This window comes from Ornithodoros turicata, chromosome 8 (genome assembly GCF_037126465.1).
Source record: "Ornithodoros turicata isolate Travis chromosome 8, ASM3712646v1, whole genome shotgun sequence".
NCBI classification, from domain to species: domain Eukaryota; kingdom Metazoa; phylum Arthropoda; class Arachnida; order Ixodida; family Argasidae; genus Ornithodoros; species Ornithodoros turicata.
In genome coordinates, this window is record NC_088208.1 from 8,154,302 (window position 1) to 8,172,251 (window position 17,950).

General features: G+C 46.8%; 1 protein-coding gene across 1 annotated transcript; it reads right to left on the reverse strand.

The window, feature by feature from the left end:
* Positions 1–13,298: 13,298 nt before the first annotated feature.
* Positions 13,299–13,955, reverse strand: LOC135367480 (uncharacterized). Its single transcript, XM_064600785.1, has one exon. The coding sequence runs from the start codon at positions 13,953–13,955 to the stop codon at positions 13,299–13,301; it is 657 nt and encodes a 218-aa protein (XP_064456855.1).
* Between the last annotated feature and the right edge of the window lie 3,995 nt (positions 13,956–17,950).

Consider the following 17,950-nt stretch of genomic DNA (forward strand, 5'->3'; position numbering starts at 1 on the left):
ATGAATCTCACTTAGTTAGGGAATGTACTCTGTTGAACGCAGTCATTAATTGCTGTACATAAGATAATGCAAGCCACGAAAGTGGCACAACTGACCACCTCCTCCGGGGTGTCACCAGTGCTGGTGAATGTCCCAGAACTCGTGACAGAACTCTCGTGATTATATCAGGTACTCCGGGGTTCGCGCAAAAAAAAAAAAAAAATTAAATTACTTGCGTACATTCTTTTATCCAAAACCTTTACTTGTAAACGCTCTAGGCAGAGCCGCAAGGCTTTAGTTGTATGAATATGTAAAATTGGCCTCAAATCTTAGCAAGCAAAATGGGTTCATCAAGTAGGGAACACTTGTCTCTGTGTAAAGCAATGGGTAACCCTGAGAAGGACCTTTTTCGTTAATTTTGTTCCTTGTCATGACTTCTGAAGGGCCATAAGGATCAGCAGACGATATGGCCACAGCTACAACTTTAACTTCCGGAACCTAGGAAGAAAAGTGCAGAATGGCCATGTAATGATCAGCCGTGATAGTTAGCAGGAGTCAAGTAGCTGGTCCAACGCTCACACACCTTACCTAGTGCTTTTTCACAGCTTGCACCAAAGTTGGCCTTTCACCATATGCTGCTGAACGCGGTGGTCCAGTTTCCACAGCCGCAGGCTCCTTGTATGAGAGGCAGCCCCTCGCCAATGAGGACTGACACATAACTTTAAAAAAATGAGAAAACGTGATTTGACCACAACACTCCGTGGCACTTTTAGGGCATGATAGTAGCAACTAGAGAGCTGTTCACCTAAAATTTGTGAATCACCTTCTTCTTCAACAGCTTTGGGCAATAGCGAGATAGAAGAATGAAAGACAATCTTACAGAAATTGGCTTTCACCTAGAATTGTCCTCCATCTTCTTTTGTGCATTCTCATTTTTACCTGAAAGCTTCCTATGTGAAAAGTTAAGATTTTAGGTAATTGGTCATGAAGTGGTTGCAAACTATTTCTTAGATAGAAAATTGACCTGCCTGTACACGACAAATAACAAAATGGCATCTATATCTGATACTTGTGTCCTGTTTGCAAGTAATGTGTAACGAGTGATCAACAAAAATACCATGGCTGCAAACTTCACAGTGTCGACAAATAAAAAAGATTGACATAAGCTGAGTGGGAGAGGTGCTGCTGTTCAGGTGAAGACCTCCTCCATGAGATTGTTTGGCCGACCTATATTGTAAGGGTGCAGCGGAAGCCGTTACCCAACACCACATTATAGCTTCCTCCTGAACTATCAACAAATACTGTGTGGCAACAACGTTTGCGAACGATTCGAAATCATGGTGAATGTCAGTCATGTAAGACAGGATTAGCAGCACTGTGCTTCACTGTAGACCAGTAATTGCACCTAAATAACATGCATAAACATTTCTTCCCTGTCGCATGGGCGTCAGGGGACGCCATGTGGCACCACCCATGTGGGGAGCCATGTGGCACCAACGTGGGAGGTTGAATTCGCTTGCGCGAATTCAACCTTCCCTTGTTATTTTACCAACCACCACCGCCACCACCATCTTGGATGAGTACTTGAAAAACCAAAGGATCATATGATTTCGTAGCACGCTATTAAATATATAATGCCTGCCAATATCCTCACACTGCATCATACATAATCCAATGTATGGTTTTCAGAGGGAAGGTGAACTGTCTATTCATAATTAGCTCTTCTAAAAACACTGCATGCTGTGTACATATCAGCTTCTGGTAATGTTGTTGGTGCCATGTATTGTGAAGGACATGCAGTGCCACTTGTTGACAGCACTTCTCCTGCTTCTATAACGCAAGCATGCGATATCACCTCTATCAGCAGGAAAACAGCTAGATAACCATGTTGTGTACACGCCATTTTCTGGTAATGTTGTTGGTGCCAGGTGCTGTGAGACAGGGTATTCACTAGTACCACTTATAGACGGTACTCCTCCTGCTTCTACAATGCAAGTATATGACATCACCTCTATCAGCAGGCTGCACAAGACCCAAGAGTTTGAATATGGTGCGAGCCATGAGATATCTTAATTCCCTCATTAGTGAAACATCATTGCCGCACATATTACAGAAGACACTGTTACTACTAATGCTACTACTCTGCTAGCAGAAACACACTACCAATGCTAGAGAGAATATGTTGTTGAACACACCACTTGGAGCAGGCTACGTCATGCTGCTTGACAGATCCTGTAATAGAAATACAGTATTTTATATTGTGAAAATGATACATATGATATGACGGCTATTTACACTGCTAAGCGTTATTCGAAAAAAAAAGCACTCGAAGCAGAAACTTTACATGCTCAATATGTGAGGGGCTAATGGTTCATGTTTATGTTTATCTTCATCTTTAATAGCTCATCTTCAATAGGCGCCAGCAAACAGCGGTGGGGACGAAATCCTGCCCCGTGTAAAGCATACTCAGGGAATTCTGAACATGCTTGCGGAGACAAACCGAAGGAGTTGCAAGGGCCACCGAGAGAGCAGACTACGTTTGCTCAGTCTCGCTTTGGTTTTCCTGTCGATGTTCCGCTGGGCGCACTTTTGTCAGCCAATAAAACTCCTGGATAATTCTAGTTGGAAAGAACTACAACCACGGACGGGCTACCGCACACGATACCACTCTATTTTCTTTTGTTGCGTTCCATTCGAAGCGAACTGAAAGCGCTTACCTCGTCCAGGGCACGTCATTGCTTTCCACTTGTTCCGGGAACAACGTCGACGTAGGCCTTAGCCGCCTTCGTTTTGGAGCGAACCCGAGGCGAACTTGCGTAATGTCCGTCTCCAGATAAGCTTCGTCAGCGAAATGTGAGCAACAGATGTGTGGAACACGGCGTCCTTTATCCATAGTAGGATACCTGCTGTGATTGCGGCCTCCCATTTTCGTTTTGTGTCATTGTCCTTCGGCCGGTGAGTTTCGGCTTGGTCGCGGACGAATTCGTGCAGTCAGGAACATAACATCGCGTTCCTGTACTCGTCGACATGATACAATCTCCCTTGGGAGAAAGTGTCACAGCAAAACGCATCAACCATGGACGGATGTCACCAAGTTGAAGCAGACGATCTCGACGACAATCGTTGACGGAGAAACTGGGGGGCCGACTGCCTTCTGAAGTTCTGATTCGTCCGTCGCGACATGGTCCGAACCACGTCGCAACAATGTCGTTGTTGCTGGGACGCTCGCGGCCGTATAGGCTGCGCTAACTTTAAAATCCGTTTATGAAATAGCTAAGCAATTATCGGGAGAGAACATTGGCCTAATAGGTTCTCGAAGGATCATGGCAGCAGTTTCATACCCACGGTCCCGGATGCGACCGTCCTTTTAAAGCTCTTCATCAGAACCGTTTCCAGTTTTTTTTTTAAGATCCCACACAATAGAAGCATATTCGAGAACTGACCTAACTGTCGAGTTAAAAGCTAATAATTTCAACTTCAGCATCCCAACTTACGCATGGCAGCGGATGATATTAAGTCAATGGGTCTTGACCATTTTAAATCTCACGTGAGAGTCAGAGCAATGTATTTAATAGAATTTTCCAATAGATTTCCAATAGAGATTTCCAATAGAATTAGAGAGTAATAGGTTGCCTTTTGGTATAGTGACGCGAAGAAGGACGGTTTCCCTACAGTTTAACATCATTTCCCGTATGTCGCACCACTCAGAAATATAGCTCTTAAGCTATTGGTCAGTATAGGACTTGCTCATCACGTGAATAGACAGGGTAATAAAAAACGCAGTCATTAGCGAACAATCTGATTTGAACTCCACTGCGCACAACATGAATTACATCCTTAATGTAGATAAAAAATAACAGCGGCCCGATTACACTGCCCTGCGGTACACCCGAAGTAACAGCAAGAATATCAGGATGGAACCCGGAAATGTTCACTGCCTGAGTGCGGTTCGACAAATAAGCCTCTATCCAATTTACGATCCGCAGTGGTAAGCCAATATTAACCAATTTAGAGATGAATTTGCAATGAGGCATTCTGTCGAAGGCTTTGCTAAAAGAAAAAGTAGAACAGCGACCTGGCCTGGCCACCTTTATCAATGACTGATGCAAGATCATGGACAAGAGTAACAATTTGAGCAGTTGTTGGTAAACCGTTACGAAACCCATGTTTGAACACAGACAGAATATTCTTATCAACGAGGAAGCTATCAATGAACTTGACCAATATGTGTTCCAGAAGTTTGCATGAACTACATGTAAGAGAAATTGGACGACAATTATCTAACAACAGTGGATCGCCCTTCCTGTGGACAGGTATAACACACGCAGTTAACCATTCATGGGGTTGATGAGGAATTCGAGGATTCGAGGATTCGATTTTGAGGATTCGAGATTTCCTTGCGCACGAGCGACGAAGGCCATGATGCGCCGAGACAGCGGCAAGGAAAGGACTAGTTAAAAACACAGGTATTCAGCTAAGATAAAAGTATACCATTGACGCATCAAAGGACATAAAACAGAACCTCAAAACTACAATGCGTTTAAGGCGGAATCACTTCTTCAGAAATCTATGGGCGATTTTCGTTCGCACAAGACACATGAACGCTCTAAACGATCATCATAACATTGGTACTGCGTGTTCTTTTAGCTTTTCGCTGGTCAATGACGTATTTTTTAGAGGACAGGGTTGAGCCGTCGATTTTAATAAATGAAAGTTTGTTCGTCTCGAACATATGCTGCCATCTCGACAGAGTGTCGAACACTAAAATATTTGCTAATTCGGGCTCAATGCCAATCAACGGATAGTGCTAGAATTCTAGAAATTGTGTCATTGACGAGGGTAATACAAGGAGAACACGCCAGTACTTCTGTTTTGACGATACTTCACGCCGTTTCTGAGCGCTGTGCGAACAAACTTTCTCTATTGTTTTGCGAAGAAGTGATTCCCCCTTAAAAGACAACAACCCCACAACAACAACAACTACAACTTTATTTTGAGAAGCACAGTGGGGAGGTCCATCGCCAGAGGCGATACTCTACCCCATTGCTGGTGGGGAGATGGGGAATAAAATAACGAGCCCCTTCACAATAACGGTCGAAGTCCGATGGTGTCCAGAAATGTAAGAAGAGCTTTGAGCGCAGAGCGTTGCTGGGCTGGACTGGGCCAGGGACCAAGCAATTTCGGTAGGGAGAGAGGGCGAGAGTCCAGCTGACGAAGAGACTCGGAGAGTGCGGTTCGGGAAGGTTGGTAGTGGGGGCAATGAAGAAGAATGTGCTCCAGAACCTCAAGAGCACCACAGTGGCAGCAGGTGGGAGAGTCAACTTGTCTCAAGCGGTAATGCCACTGAGCGTCCCTTGGAAGAAGTTAAAAACCGATTCAAACAGCCCAAAAGCCTCATCCCCCACCAAAAGGGAGGGATGAAGAGGTGAATGGTACGTGTAAAACCCCTGAAAATGACGACGACGGTGTGTTTCGTATGATGGACATGTGATGAGTACGTGCATGACGGATTTCGTCTAGAGTCACTAATTTCGTCTCGTCACACCGAGTGCAGTTCGGAAGCTCTACATTGCGGAGGAGGTGACCGTGCGTCAAATGAGATTGGCCAATCCTCAACCTGACAGAAACAACTTCATGAAAACGACTGTTAAAAATCAGTGTTGGTTTCACTATGTTGGCTTTAACTAGATGGAGTTTATTGATGTGCAGTGCATCCCAGTGCTGCTGCCACTTGCTATTTGTGCTCCTCATAAGTGCTGGTCGGAGGTCGTGAGAGGGTACATGGAGTACTGCTCCAGTGCGAATCGAACTAGTAAATATTACTTGCAAAAAAACGACCCAAGTATTCAGCATACCTCTTCAGAAAAAACATTAGGGGTATATTCAGGACCACAAGATGACTTCGTTTTCATGTTTAAGAGAAGCTCTACAATTCCTTGGTAAGAGATCGTGAAAGTGATGTTCGTATCAGCAGGAAACAAAGGACTGGAGACAGGTCCTAAGGTAGAAAAAATAAAAACAGATTGAAGATGACGGTTAGAACGGTTCGGTACCTTAATGGGCCAGTGACAATGGCATTGCCAAGCTTGATGGAATTTTCGCGCTTCTAAGGTTGGGTGACATATACTTCCAAAATTTCTGGGTATCATTCTTCATAAAGTGAGAAAGTGTGTGGAAAAAGAAGTAGTCTTTTGCCTCGTTAAGTCGTCGTCGGAGTTATTCCTTAACCTCCTCACCATTTTTTGGAGTGACGTTTCACAGTTGAGAAAGGAAGTGCATACTTTTCTGTTTCCATGACGATGTGGGCGGTTGTAAAGGGAGCCGGCCACTGGGGAACGGCCTTCGTTGTGGTGACCTTCGGGCAGTTCGTCACAACGTCACTTCCCGTTTGTCTGCCGACGCCCCTGAGCACTGTTTGGCGCCACCGTCGTCGGTGTCTTGTAACAATCGCGGTCTTAAGAACCCAACAGTAAAAAAAAAAACAAAAAAAAACGTTCAAATGGGAATGTGGAACTTCTCTCGTCTCGTGGTACGTCTCTAATCCATGGACAACGTATGAAACTGAGCCATACATTTAGTGGGTTGCATATAATTTCTCAATTCCTTTGATATTACAACATGGGGGTCATAAGGACTGAGTACTATCTCCAACTCAGTCACTTTGTTTACAATACTCCGGGTATTTATGTTCAGCATAGACAGAACTCCTTTTGTACTTGTGAATGTCAGCAGCTGCGCCTGAATTATTGGCGTGTGTGCCACACAGGAACCACACTCCTATCTTGGTGTTGGTGATACACCGCCTGGTCTTTTTGGACTTATGCATATACACTCACACGATCAATGACTTGTAGAGCTACAAACGACATGTACCGATAGCTAGACAATTGTTGAAACATGCCGCAAGTAACACCACAACCGCCACATTCACAACCGCCACAACAGAGAGAGACAAAGAGCACATTGTTGCCAGGCCGGTCACAGCGAAGCGTGACGGTTTGTCAGAATCAAAAGGAATTGATGAAGAAGTTTCGCCTTCCTCAGAAGGCTACCGATGCAAAATTACTGTTGACATTATTCGTCAAAGAGAGATATTTTGTGCACTATCGCAATTTGCAGTTGTATTGGCATTTGGGCTTGTGACTCACCAAATTTCACAGTGTACTTTCATGTGTACTGTAAAACCTCCCTCTTGTAAACATTTTTGAAATTATATTATACGATATTTACGTTCATAGTGTAACATGCAATTTCTCCGTCGTCGCCGATGACCTTGAAGGTTACTGTCGTCGACATCTGAAACAAAACTATTGCAGTATTAGATGATGGATGACGGCCGATGTTGAATGCCACAGCTCAGTTCCACCTCCCCGAGCGTGAGGTCCTGAAAGATAGCAGGGAAGTCAGAGAAAAGGGGGCGCCCGGCCTGGACAATGGGCGGACCAAGTAGTCTTGGCGCAGACGGGCGTACAACCTATTCCTTGCACACGCACTTGCACATTTCTACAGATGCGAACCATACCTCGACACAAGTAAAATACCTGCAATAAACACACGGGGCACTTTAAGCACCTTCGTTACTTTCACATTTACAGCACGTCAAAGTTGAGCAGCACGGTGATTACGCCGACGCGTTGGACTTGAGAATGAAAATTTGACGAGTTCTGCTTTGATGGGGAATGAAGGCTATTTAAGCCACAGGTCCGATGTTTGGGTGAATGGCTGACAGGGACCCACGCTACAACAAGCACGCGTGGAATTTTGAACGAGAGGACGTCGTGACGTATCGTATACTCCCCTACAGGTGACCAGTGACGTACAGCGGTACAGCTCAGGCACGCATAAGCTACAAAAAAGAAAAAAAAAATAGAAAGAAAGAAAGAAAGGCACGGACCCTTGTCCATGTCACGCGAGAATCGTGTCGGACAGCTTGATAGACGAGGCAGGATTTCCAGCCATCTTGAATATCACCTTATTGCACCTTTAAGCTACATTCTTACTATCACGGTAGGTTTAAGAAGGCATGTAAGCTTTGGTGTATCGCGTGCGCAACAAGATAGCCACTGTACTTTGTAAGGCACACAAGTATAAACGCATCATTTATGAACTGGCCCAAACGGGTAATGCGCAATCATCCACTTGTAGTGTCATCATAAGTGAGATGAGTTTCCCGGATTTCACGAAGGGCGCAAATCGGCACCGCCGATCCCCGAAATGAGACAGATACCTCTCTTCGTCGACATTAGCATATATTCGTGTTCAGTCCATCTTCAAATTCAAGTTGGAGTACTTCCTAAATCATTCAACACAATATCTCCTTCCTTCATGTCTACTCTATCTCATGTACACTCTAAAGTTATTTATTTATTTTATTTATTTAGGATATACTGTTGACCCGCCGACGGGGGGTCGTTACGGGAGTCAGCTGGCATATAACAAGCACTCCAAGTTTTGTACAAAAGCGGAAACATCTCTTGCACTAACAACACTCTCAGGAAGACTGTTCCACTCGTGAATTGTCTTTGGATAAAAGGAATTCTTACACATATCTGTACGGGCATAGTATTCCTGTAAGTGGAGGTGATGTTTTGTGTCTTGACCCATAGTACCTTTGACCAAGCAAGCGACAGGGCGCGCGCTGCTGAGTAGTTGAAAAATGATTTTAAGCCGTAATGTCTTGAATTGTAATTTTACAGGAGGCAGTCTTGCTCGGCGGCACAGCCCAGTAGCACATGTGCTCGTGCGACAATCCCTATAAATGAACCGAGCCCCTCTTCTTCGAACCCTTTCTAATTTCTTCTTGTGAGTGACAAGATACGGGTCCCAAACAGTACAAGCGTATAGCAATATTGGTTGGACAAGTGATTTGTGCGCGCGCTCATAGTCTTACTTCAGGCGTTGATTGCCGTAACGCTCGTTTAAGCTGGAACAGTCTTCCCACTGCTTTTTGAGTAACATAATCGACATGAGCCGTCCACGGTAAGTTCGACTGAAAATAAACACACAAGTACTTGTAGGAACTAACCTCGTTCAGTAAAGTATCGTTGATGCAATAATTATAGGCTAGAGAGGTTTGCTTTCTTGTGATATGCATAAAAACAGTCTTCTTCACGTTCGGACTTAACTGGGAGACAGAGAGAACTGGGCCACTCACATTGCGACATTGATACCGGATCCCATGACAATCATGGCTACAAATAAAATGATAGAGATCTCCATGGTGTCTCCTTCTTGACTCTGCCGTTTCGCACGTACGACTGGCTGTGATTAAATACGACGCGTGGGTTGATCTTTTAGCCGGCGAGGTGGGGCGACCTTTAAGGTTATTCACAATAGCTTCGGAGAAGTTGGGCTAAATGATCCATCTAAGCGCAAATAGCTTCGTGACTCGCAAACCTTTCCACCACGAGCCTTGAACTGCATGTCTGCAACACGAAGTGAATTGCAAAAGATGATTAATTCGTAGCACGTGCTGGGAATATGCAGGCGGCCGTGATACATCTTCCTTGTGTATCTATTTTATTTTATGTTATTCGCAATGGATAATGATAGTCTCCTGTTTTAATGTCTTCCAATGTTTTAATTACAATGTCAGTTAATGTATAAAAATAACGGTATGGTAAAGCATCGTTATTTCATTTTTTTTACTTTTCTGAGAGAACTAGTGAATCAGTTTTGTGTAAATAGAGGAAATATACCGGGTGTTTCAGTTAAATCCCCGGGCTAAATAATTCGTGAACCGGTGCACCCATCGAATAACTTTCTTTTTTACAAGTATCTCTCCGATACCGCCTACAAGATGCGCACCGCGTGAATGAGCGGGAGGCGCTCATTATTTAAATAAAAATTCAAATGAGTTTCGTGAAAAAAAGCTAACTTCTAAAGCAGGGCGCCGTCGGCATTAAAATGGGTACTACCCCTTTTGGGACCTTCAGTGGACACCTTTTAGAGAAAAATCTGCCGCCGAAGCGGGTCATTTGTTGCAGTAATTAATTGGTTTCGGTTTACATATTTTTGTCGCGGCTGGTCCTGGCGAAGCGCAAAAGGACGAAATTCATTGGTGGACATGGGAGTGAAAGAGCGTCCTTTTGCGCTTCACCGCGACAAAAATATGTAAACCGAAACCAATTAATTACTGCAACAAATGACCCGCTTCGGTTGCAGATTTTTCCCTAAAAGGTATCTGAAGGTCCCAGAAGGGGTAGTACCCATGAACTGCATAAGTGTCATAAAAAAGGCGTACGCCTCCCATTTTTAACAAGTCAGGGCAGATAACGATATCATTCGAGATGATGGTTCGCTAGGAGCGTGCTATGCGGTGAAGTTCATTTTTAAGAGTGTACTTCTAGAGTTTCGCGAGCGGCTGAGTTTGTGCATCATGTCGTGTGGCGTATGTCATATGTGTCATGTCTGCATGTGATATGGTGTGGTATGATGATCTGGTCTCTGTGGTGTGGTGTATGGAGTGGTGTGGTCTAGGCATGTATTCTGTATGAGAAGCAATTAGGAGTAAAACGAATCTCTAATGCCGACGCATTGTAATTGCGTTAATTTCGCAAATTCTAGTCTCGAATCTTCTTTTGTAAACTTATAACGACATGAATGATTCATATTTAAAAGCACGACGTAAATACATCGCGCTCACGCGCGTATATAAGCGAATTTTTGACGGTACCTTTCGGCTTTGTGCTGTTTTTTTACTTGTGTTTGTAGTGCTACTGAACACTAACGAGACCAGGCAACAACATGGCGGTGGAATTGCCAGGTCAGAGCGAGAGCTCGGGCTGAGCGAGGCAAGGCTATTTATCATTCGCACCTTGATGTGATGGCGCTGGCAATGCCGCCACAGGGCCACCCCCAAGCCAAGCGCTGGAAGCTGGCCAATAGAAACGAGCTTGGGAGCCCAAGTGACTTGTCGGGGCGGCCTGAGTGGGAGAGACAGCCGAGGAGGCGACAGTGGGGGAAGAGTAGTTGGAGTAGTGAGCGGACAGCCTGCCGTGGAGGGTGAGTCGTACAGTAGCTCCACGGAGAAGGAGGGCGGCAACGGTGGTCCAGCGTCGATGTATGCCGGCTTAAGCCGTTCTAAGGCAACAGTGTCCTTGCGGCCGTCCAGCTGAATGGTGTAAAAGTCGGGTGAACGGCGCAGCACGAGGTGAGGGCCTGTGTAGGGCGGTTGCAGGGGCTTCCGTACAGCGTCACAGCGCACAAAGACGTGTGTGCTGGAGGCGAGGTCGGGATGCTGGAAGGCCGAGGACACACGCGAGGGCCGAGATGTTGCTGGACGAAGGGCGGCCATAGTACGGCGGAGCCGCGAAACGTAGTCAGCTGGTGAGAGAGCAGTGCTGCCTGGCAACGGGCAAATGAGATCTTCGGGGAGGCGTAGGGACGTGCCGTATACCATCTCGGCGACGGCGCAGCCTATGTCAGGTTTGAAGGTGGAACGGATCCCCAGGAGCGCGAGCGGTATGACTTCTGGCCAGGGTGTTTCGGGAGCAGCCCGGAGGGCAACCTTGAGCTGTCGGTGGAAGCGCTCCACGAGGCCGTTTGCCGCCGGGTGGTAGGCAGTCGTTCGAGTCCGCTTGCAGCCCAGTGTGTTGACGAGTCTAGAGAAGAGGGCGGACTCGAACTGGGGACCTCGGTCTGACGTGATGATAGAAGGTACACCGAAGCGCGACACCCAGGTGTTCAAGAGGGCGGCTGCAACTGTGGATGCAGTGGCGTCGGGTACCGGTACAGCCTCGGGCCAACGGGCGAAGCGGTCAATGATGGTGAAGATGTAACGATAGCCAGATGATATTGGGAGTGGTCCCACCAAGTCGACGTGGATGTGAGCGAAGCGGCTGTCTGGCGCGGGAAACTGAGAAGGATGGAGGCGGGTGTGCCTGTGAACCTTAGTCCGTTGACACGGAATGCAGGCTTGAACCCAGCGCTTGATGTCCTTGTTCATGAAGGGCCAGACGTAGCGCCGAGAAATGAGTTCTTGAGTTGCGCGTATGCCAGGATGGGACAATGAATGATAGGTCGAGAAGAGTTCTCGTCGAAGTACCGCCGGAACAAATGGGCGGGGTCGACCTTGTGACGTGTCGCACGCGACAGGATGTGTAGTGCCTGGCAGGTCGACATCCTCTATGGTTAAGGAGGACGAAGGGTCACTTCTGAAAGATGCGAGTTCTTGATCGGATGATTGGGCCTGGGCCAGTGCGTCGAGGAGCGAAGACTGACAGGTTGTCCCAATGAAGTTGACGCGACTGAGAGCGTCCGCCGCCACATTATCTGCACCACTGATGTGCTGAACGTCTGCGGTGAACTCCGAGATAAATGCGAGGTGGCGAGTCTCACGAGGGGTGTAGCTTGTGCTGCATGAAGAAAATGCGTGGACGAGGGGCTTATGATCGGTGAATACAGTGAATTGTCGGCCCTCCAAGAAATGGCGAAAGTGCTTGACGGTGAGATATATGGCCAGGAGCTCGCGACCGAAGGCACTGTAGCGAGTCTCCTGGGGCTTCATCTTGCGTGAAAAGAATGCTAGAGGGCGCCAAGCGCCAGAGATACGTTCTTGGAGGACGGCGCCGACAGCTGTGCTGGATGCATCGACCATGATGGACGTTGGGGCGTCGTGCTGAGGATGGAATAGAAGGGACGATGAAGCGATTGCCTGCTTGATTGCCTGGAAGGCAGCTGCCGCTTCAGGGGTCCAAACAGCACAGAGTGTTTCGAGCGCTTGGTGGTGAGCAGAGCTTCGAGGGGACTCAGTTTGGCTGCGCATGATGGCACAAAGCGTCTATAAAAATTCACCAGCCCCAAGAATTGTCGTAGTTTGGTCACGGAAGCCGGCTGCGGGAAGTCTTGAATGGCAGCGACTCGGGATGGTAAAGGCATGATGCCCTGGCTGTTGACATGGTGGCCAAGGAAGTCGAGTTCTCCGACTCCGAATTCACTCTTAGCGGCGTTGATAATGATGCCGCTCTGTTGCAAGCGGGTAAAGAGCGCCTGAAGATGTTGTTCGTGCTCTGTTGGGGAGCGGCTTGCGACGAGGAGGTCATCCATGTATGCGTAGACAAATGGTAATCCGTGAATGATGTTGTCGATGAACCTCTGAAAAGTCTGGGCAGCGTTCCGCAAGCCAAAGGGCATTCGAAGGAACTCAAACAGGCCAAATGGGGTCGTGATGGCGGTTTTTGGTATATCCTCCTCTGCCATAGGAATCTGATGGTAAGCGCGGACGAGATCTATTTTCGAGAACGTGGTGGCGCCTTCGAGATAAGCTGAGAAGTCCAAGATGTGCGGGATGGGATAGCGGTCGGGGATGGTTGCTTTGTTCAATGCGCGATAGTCCCGCACTGGCGCCAGTCCCCGGTCTTCTTTGGCACCATGTGCAGCGGCGAAGCCCACGTACTGGATGATGGCCTGATGATACCAAGTTCAAGCATGTGGTCAAGTTCTGCCTTTGCCACGCGGAACTTTTCGGGTGCGAGGCGCCGCGGGCGGAAGTGAACTGGTGGGCCACGGGTGGAAACGTGGTGAACAACGTCGTGTTGTACGGGCTTCGTCCAGTCGGGTGGTTGAGTCAACGCAGGGAAATCCTTCAGGATAGAGGCGAAGGGGACGTACGGCGCAGTGCAAGATAGTACGCGGGATGGTGGTGCAGGGAGGTTAAGGCCGCAGACTGACAGGGACGTTGAGCGATCAATGAGGCGCCTGCCGTTGACGTCGACGAGCAGCTTGAAACTGTTGAGAAAGTCTGCTCCGAGAATTGCTTGGGTGACGTCGGCGACAAGAAAAAGCCACCTAAAATCTCTTCGGAGCCCGATGTTGAGGGTTAGAGACCGTTGGCCGTAAACAGGTATGGTAGAGGCGTTGGCGGCTCTTAGGCTGAAGGATTGCTGTCGGGGTCGGTGTGAAAATTTGTCGGCGGGTATGACGCTTACTTCCGCGCCCGTATCAACGAGGAAGCGCATCCCGGTGGTACGGTCCATGATGTGGAAAAGGCGGCTGCTGGTGGACTCGGGCGCGCTTGTCGTGGAAAGGGTTTTCGGCTGTCGCGACCACGAGCAAGGTAGGAGGCAGCGTTATGCATCGGCGCCGAAACGGTGGTGGTAGCGACAAAGTCTGCTGGAGGTTCGGGAGCAGGAACGCGCAGGAACCGATGGGGAGTCTGCGCGATGGTCAGCGCGGCAGGAAGTTGATGATCTTGGCCGGCATACAAGGTTTGCGACCAGCTGGGTAAGGTGACGAACCTGCTGAGACAAGGCGTGGGCGGAGCTTTCGAAGCTGACCTGGGAAACAGGCGGAGCGGGCAGTTCCGAGAAGCCGGAGGAACTGACGACTGCCATGTCCAGGTCCGTCAGGTATTGTCCAAGCTATTGCTCGGGTCACCACTGTAGTGCTACTGAACACTAACGAGGCCAGGCAACAACATGGCGGTGGAATTGCCAGGTCACAGCGAGAGCTCGGGCTGAGCGAGGCAAGGCTATTTATTATTCGCGCCTTGATGTGATGGCGCTGGCAATGCCGCCACATGTTTGCTCGCACCACTGAGGCCTTCGCCGCCGGTGGTAAAATGGGCATGACGTCGTCACCGGTCAAAGTTCCATGTTCCCTCGGCGCGCACGTCGATTTGCAAGGCACAGGGTGTGTACTCGCTTTGTCGTGGCAGCAACAAAAGCAAGCAACTTTAACCATGTTTCGCAGAGCGCAGGGGAAGGCTATGTTACATAGCTCCTGTGAAAAAGACACCGAAAATCTGTGAAGCAAGTCTGAATGTGGTCAACACGTGACATGCTTTTAGACGGCTAAATGTAGACGTCTACTGCGAAGTATACCGGCCATGTCAATTAGACCACCCCTTCTTAGGCATTCTTAGGCCACTAACTACTTCTACAGTAGTTTAACTATAACTACTAACTACTTCGCGATGGAGTAGTTTAACTAGTAGTTCAACTACTTTTCAGGGGAGTAGTTAAAACTACTTCTTTAACTACTGCAATGTATTTTAACTACATCTATAACTACTTAACGTTGTCCATCAACACCAATCCCTTGTAGTGTTCCTGGACACCTAGATATGAATCACAAGCAATGATAAACTTTTGCTCAAGCCTTTGCTACGATCGTCAAATACAAAGCTTGCGGCGGGATTCTTTCTGTGCCTACTCGATAAACTAAGTTGCAGAATTATTTCGCAGCAAATGAGGCTTCACTATAGACAAGCAAAGCTTGCGGCAAAATCGGAAACAGTTGTCGCCTGCAGTAATCTAACTTCTGTAGTTAACTGCTCAAAATAGTAGTTAAACTAGTGTTCCCACTACATTTCTGCAAGTAGTTGATAACTACTTTTTAACTACAATCAGGTAGTCTAACTAGTAGTTTGACTACATGTAGTTAACTACTGGCCATCGCTGTAAATAACGTATAGGGTTTTGGACAGGTTCTAGACATCTAAATTGATGTGTACCCCTAAGGTCTCAAGCTAGCCCATTATGAGACTATACTATAGCACACCATGTTTCGCCTGGGCGGACTATCAAGAGTGGACACTATAGGCATTGGCGACATATTAAACGAAGCTTCGTACCTGCTGCGCCACGGCATGAAAAATGTCTCGTCGCTCATCCAGTGGCCACGTAACCAAGTTTCATGATATGAACATGACCATGTAGATTCATTATCCTCATTGTACACTGGCGCCGCCACGGTATGTGCAGTTGCGATACGCTACGCTATGTGGAGCGGAAACAACCTCATCTAGGGCGTCCATCCTAACATATTGAACATGCAAATCACGATGATTCTAATTGGTAGGACCTCAATTCGTTGATCATGATTTGTGGCTTTGCGTCGCGATACAACTGATCCGCAATGGACTGATGTGGCTATATTAGAGACAAAGTACGTGAAACGTAACTTACACGAAAGCTGGTGCATCCCCTGTCGTCACAGCACCCACTGCTCGTTTTGAGAAGAAAGGAAAGAGTTCAAAGAAAATCAGTGACGTACGTCGAGCATCTCTTTGTTGCCTCTCTATTTTCTACGTTTTGTAAAAGCAAAAATAACGAAGACGGTTAAGAGCATCAACTGTTTACTATATACACATTAAAAACAAGACTTTCGTGCAGTAGGCTGCACTTCTTCAGGTTTGAGGACCTGTTATATGTGGTGAAGCATTTATCAGAAAACTGCATCGTCTGCTTTGATAGCAGACGATAGGGTGCAGTTTACGATGCTGCTGATATATATATATATAAAATGTTGTTTGATATATATATATCAAAAACATTTTTTTTATATCAGCAGCATAAAAAAAATGTTTCTTGATATATATATATATCAAAAACATTTTTTTAGACGATGCAGACGATGTAGTTTTCTGATATATGCTTCACCACTTGTAACACGTCCTCAAACCTGAAGAAGTGCAGCCTACTGCACGAAAGCCTTGTTTTTAATGTGTTTATAGTAAACAGCTAATGCTCTTAACCGTCTTTGTAATTTTTGATTCTGCATCGCCGGAAACTTGTACATTGTTTTTCTTCACGTTCTTTCGTAAAAGCACTTAGAATTGGTTATGTGTGTTCTAACAAGCAGCGGAGAATGGTGCTCGAGTGTTTGTTATGGATGCAATAGAACGCAGGGAATCCAACAAGTGAAGTGTTCTTTAATAAGCAGAAGTTTTCATGTAGCAGAATACATTTCTTCAGGCGCAAAACCTTAGTACAACTTGTACAAGAAAGGTTCCACGTGAACAGTAAATGGCGAGAGGCAACAATGGTCACCTTGAGTTCGCCCGAACGCCTTTTGTGAGATAATTCGTTCGCCCCTCCGTTCTTCGCCCAAACTACCCCAAACCCATTTGAAAACCAAAATCACACACCATTTTTTATTCTTGCAATATTCGTTACTCTTTTTCCCTCTCGCCATTTCCTGTTCACGTGGGACCTCTCCTATATATATACTTGGGAAAGTTGTACAAACGTTTGCGCCTGAAGAAATGTAGTCTACCACATGAAAGCTTGTGTGTGGCTTATAAGCTTATATAGAAGGCATCACTGTTGGATTTCCTGCATATCGGTACTGTTGTGGACGCTGTTTCCTATGAGTGGCATGCCAAAGGACGGCAAGGCGGGAACAATGCAAGTAGTTCAATGCGTCAGAAAAGAACAAACCTCGCTTGGGCTCCTGCCACGCGTATAGACTACCAGTATCGGTGATATTACTGCTTCCCACATCTCCCTTTCGGCAAATTTGGGAGAGGATTTGAGCAAAAGTTGGGAGAGCTGTTTCACGGTGCAGAGAACAGCTTTAAATGAGTACAGAGGGCCATCAAAAAAAAAAAAAAAAATTCAGATTCAGAAATTAAGACATCTGATGAAAGTGTGTGTGTCATTATAGCGAATAGCGCGAAAGGTTTTGATGTGTGCAATTTGTTTCCCAGAAAAAAACTCACATAAACATAGCTCCGCGCGTTCACCCTTAACTCGCCACCCCAGCTATAACGAGGATGAGGAGGTATGATGCCACGTCACCGATGACGGTATAAGGAGAACTCGTTCTGGTTCGCCGGTCAGTCGGGGACTGGGGGTCAGCGCCTTGTCCCTTTGCCGCCGTAAACCTGTTTTGCCAGTTCTCCCGGAGAATTGGGGATTGAAGGAGCGGCCGAGGCATTACCGAGCAAGGAAAAAGGCTTTATCAGAACCCCGAACAGCCGAGTAGCAGACAACATTTCTCTAGGCCAATCAGCGAGCGTTCTCCTTATAGCGTCAGGGCGAGGTCCCAGGCAGATCACAGGCTGGTACTGCTCTTCACCACCGCTGCGCACGGTCGCTTTTTGCGGCGTATTTTAAATTCAATTTCTGCGATAATTATGACTCTGTGGCGTAAATTACTTCGCATGGCGCATCTTACTGGCCTACTTAACAGTTTTATAGGAAGAAAACTGGGTGTTAAAAATGACTTCTGTGCTACTTTAAACACG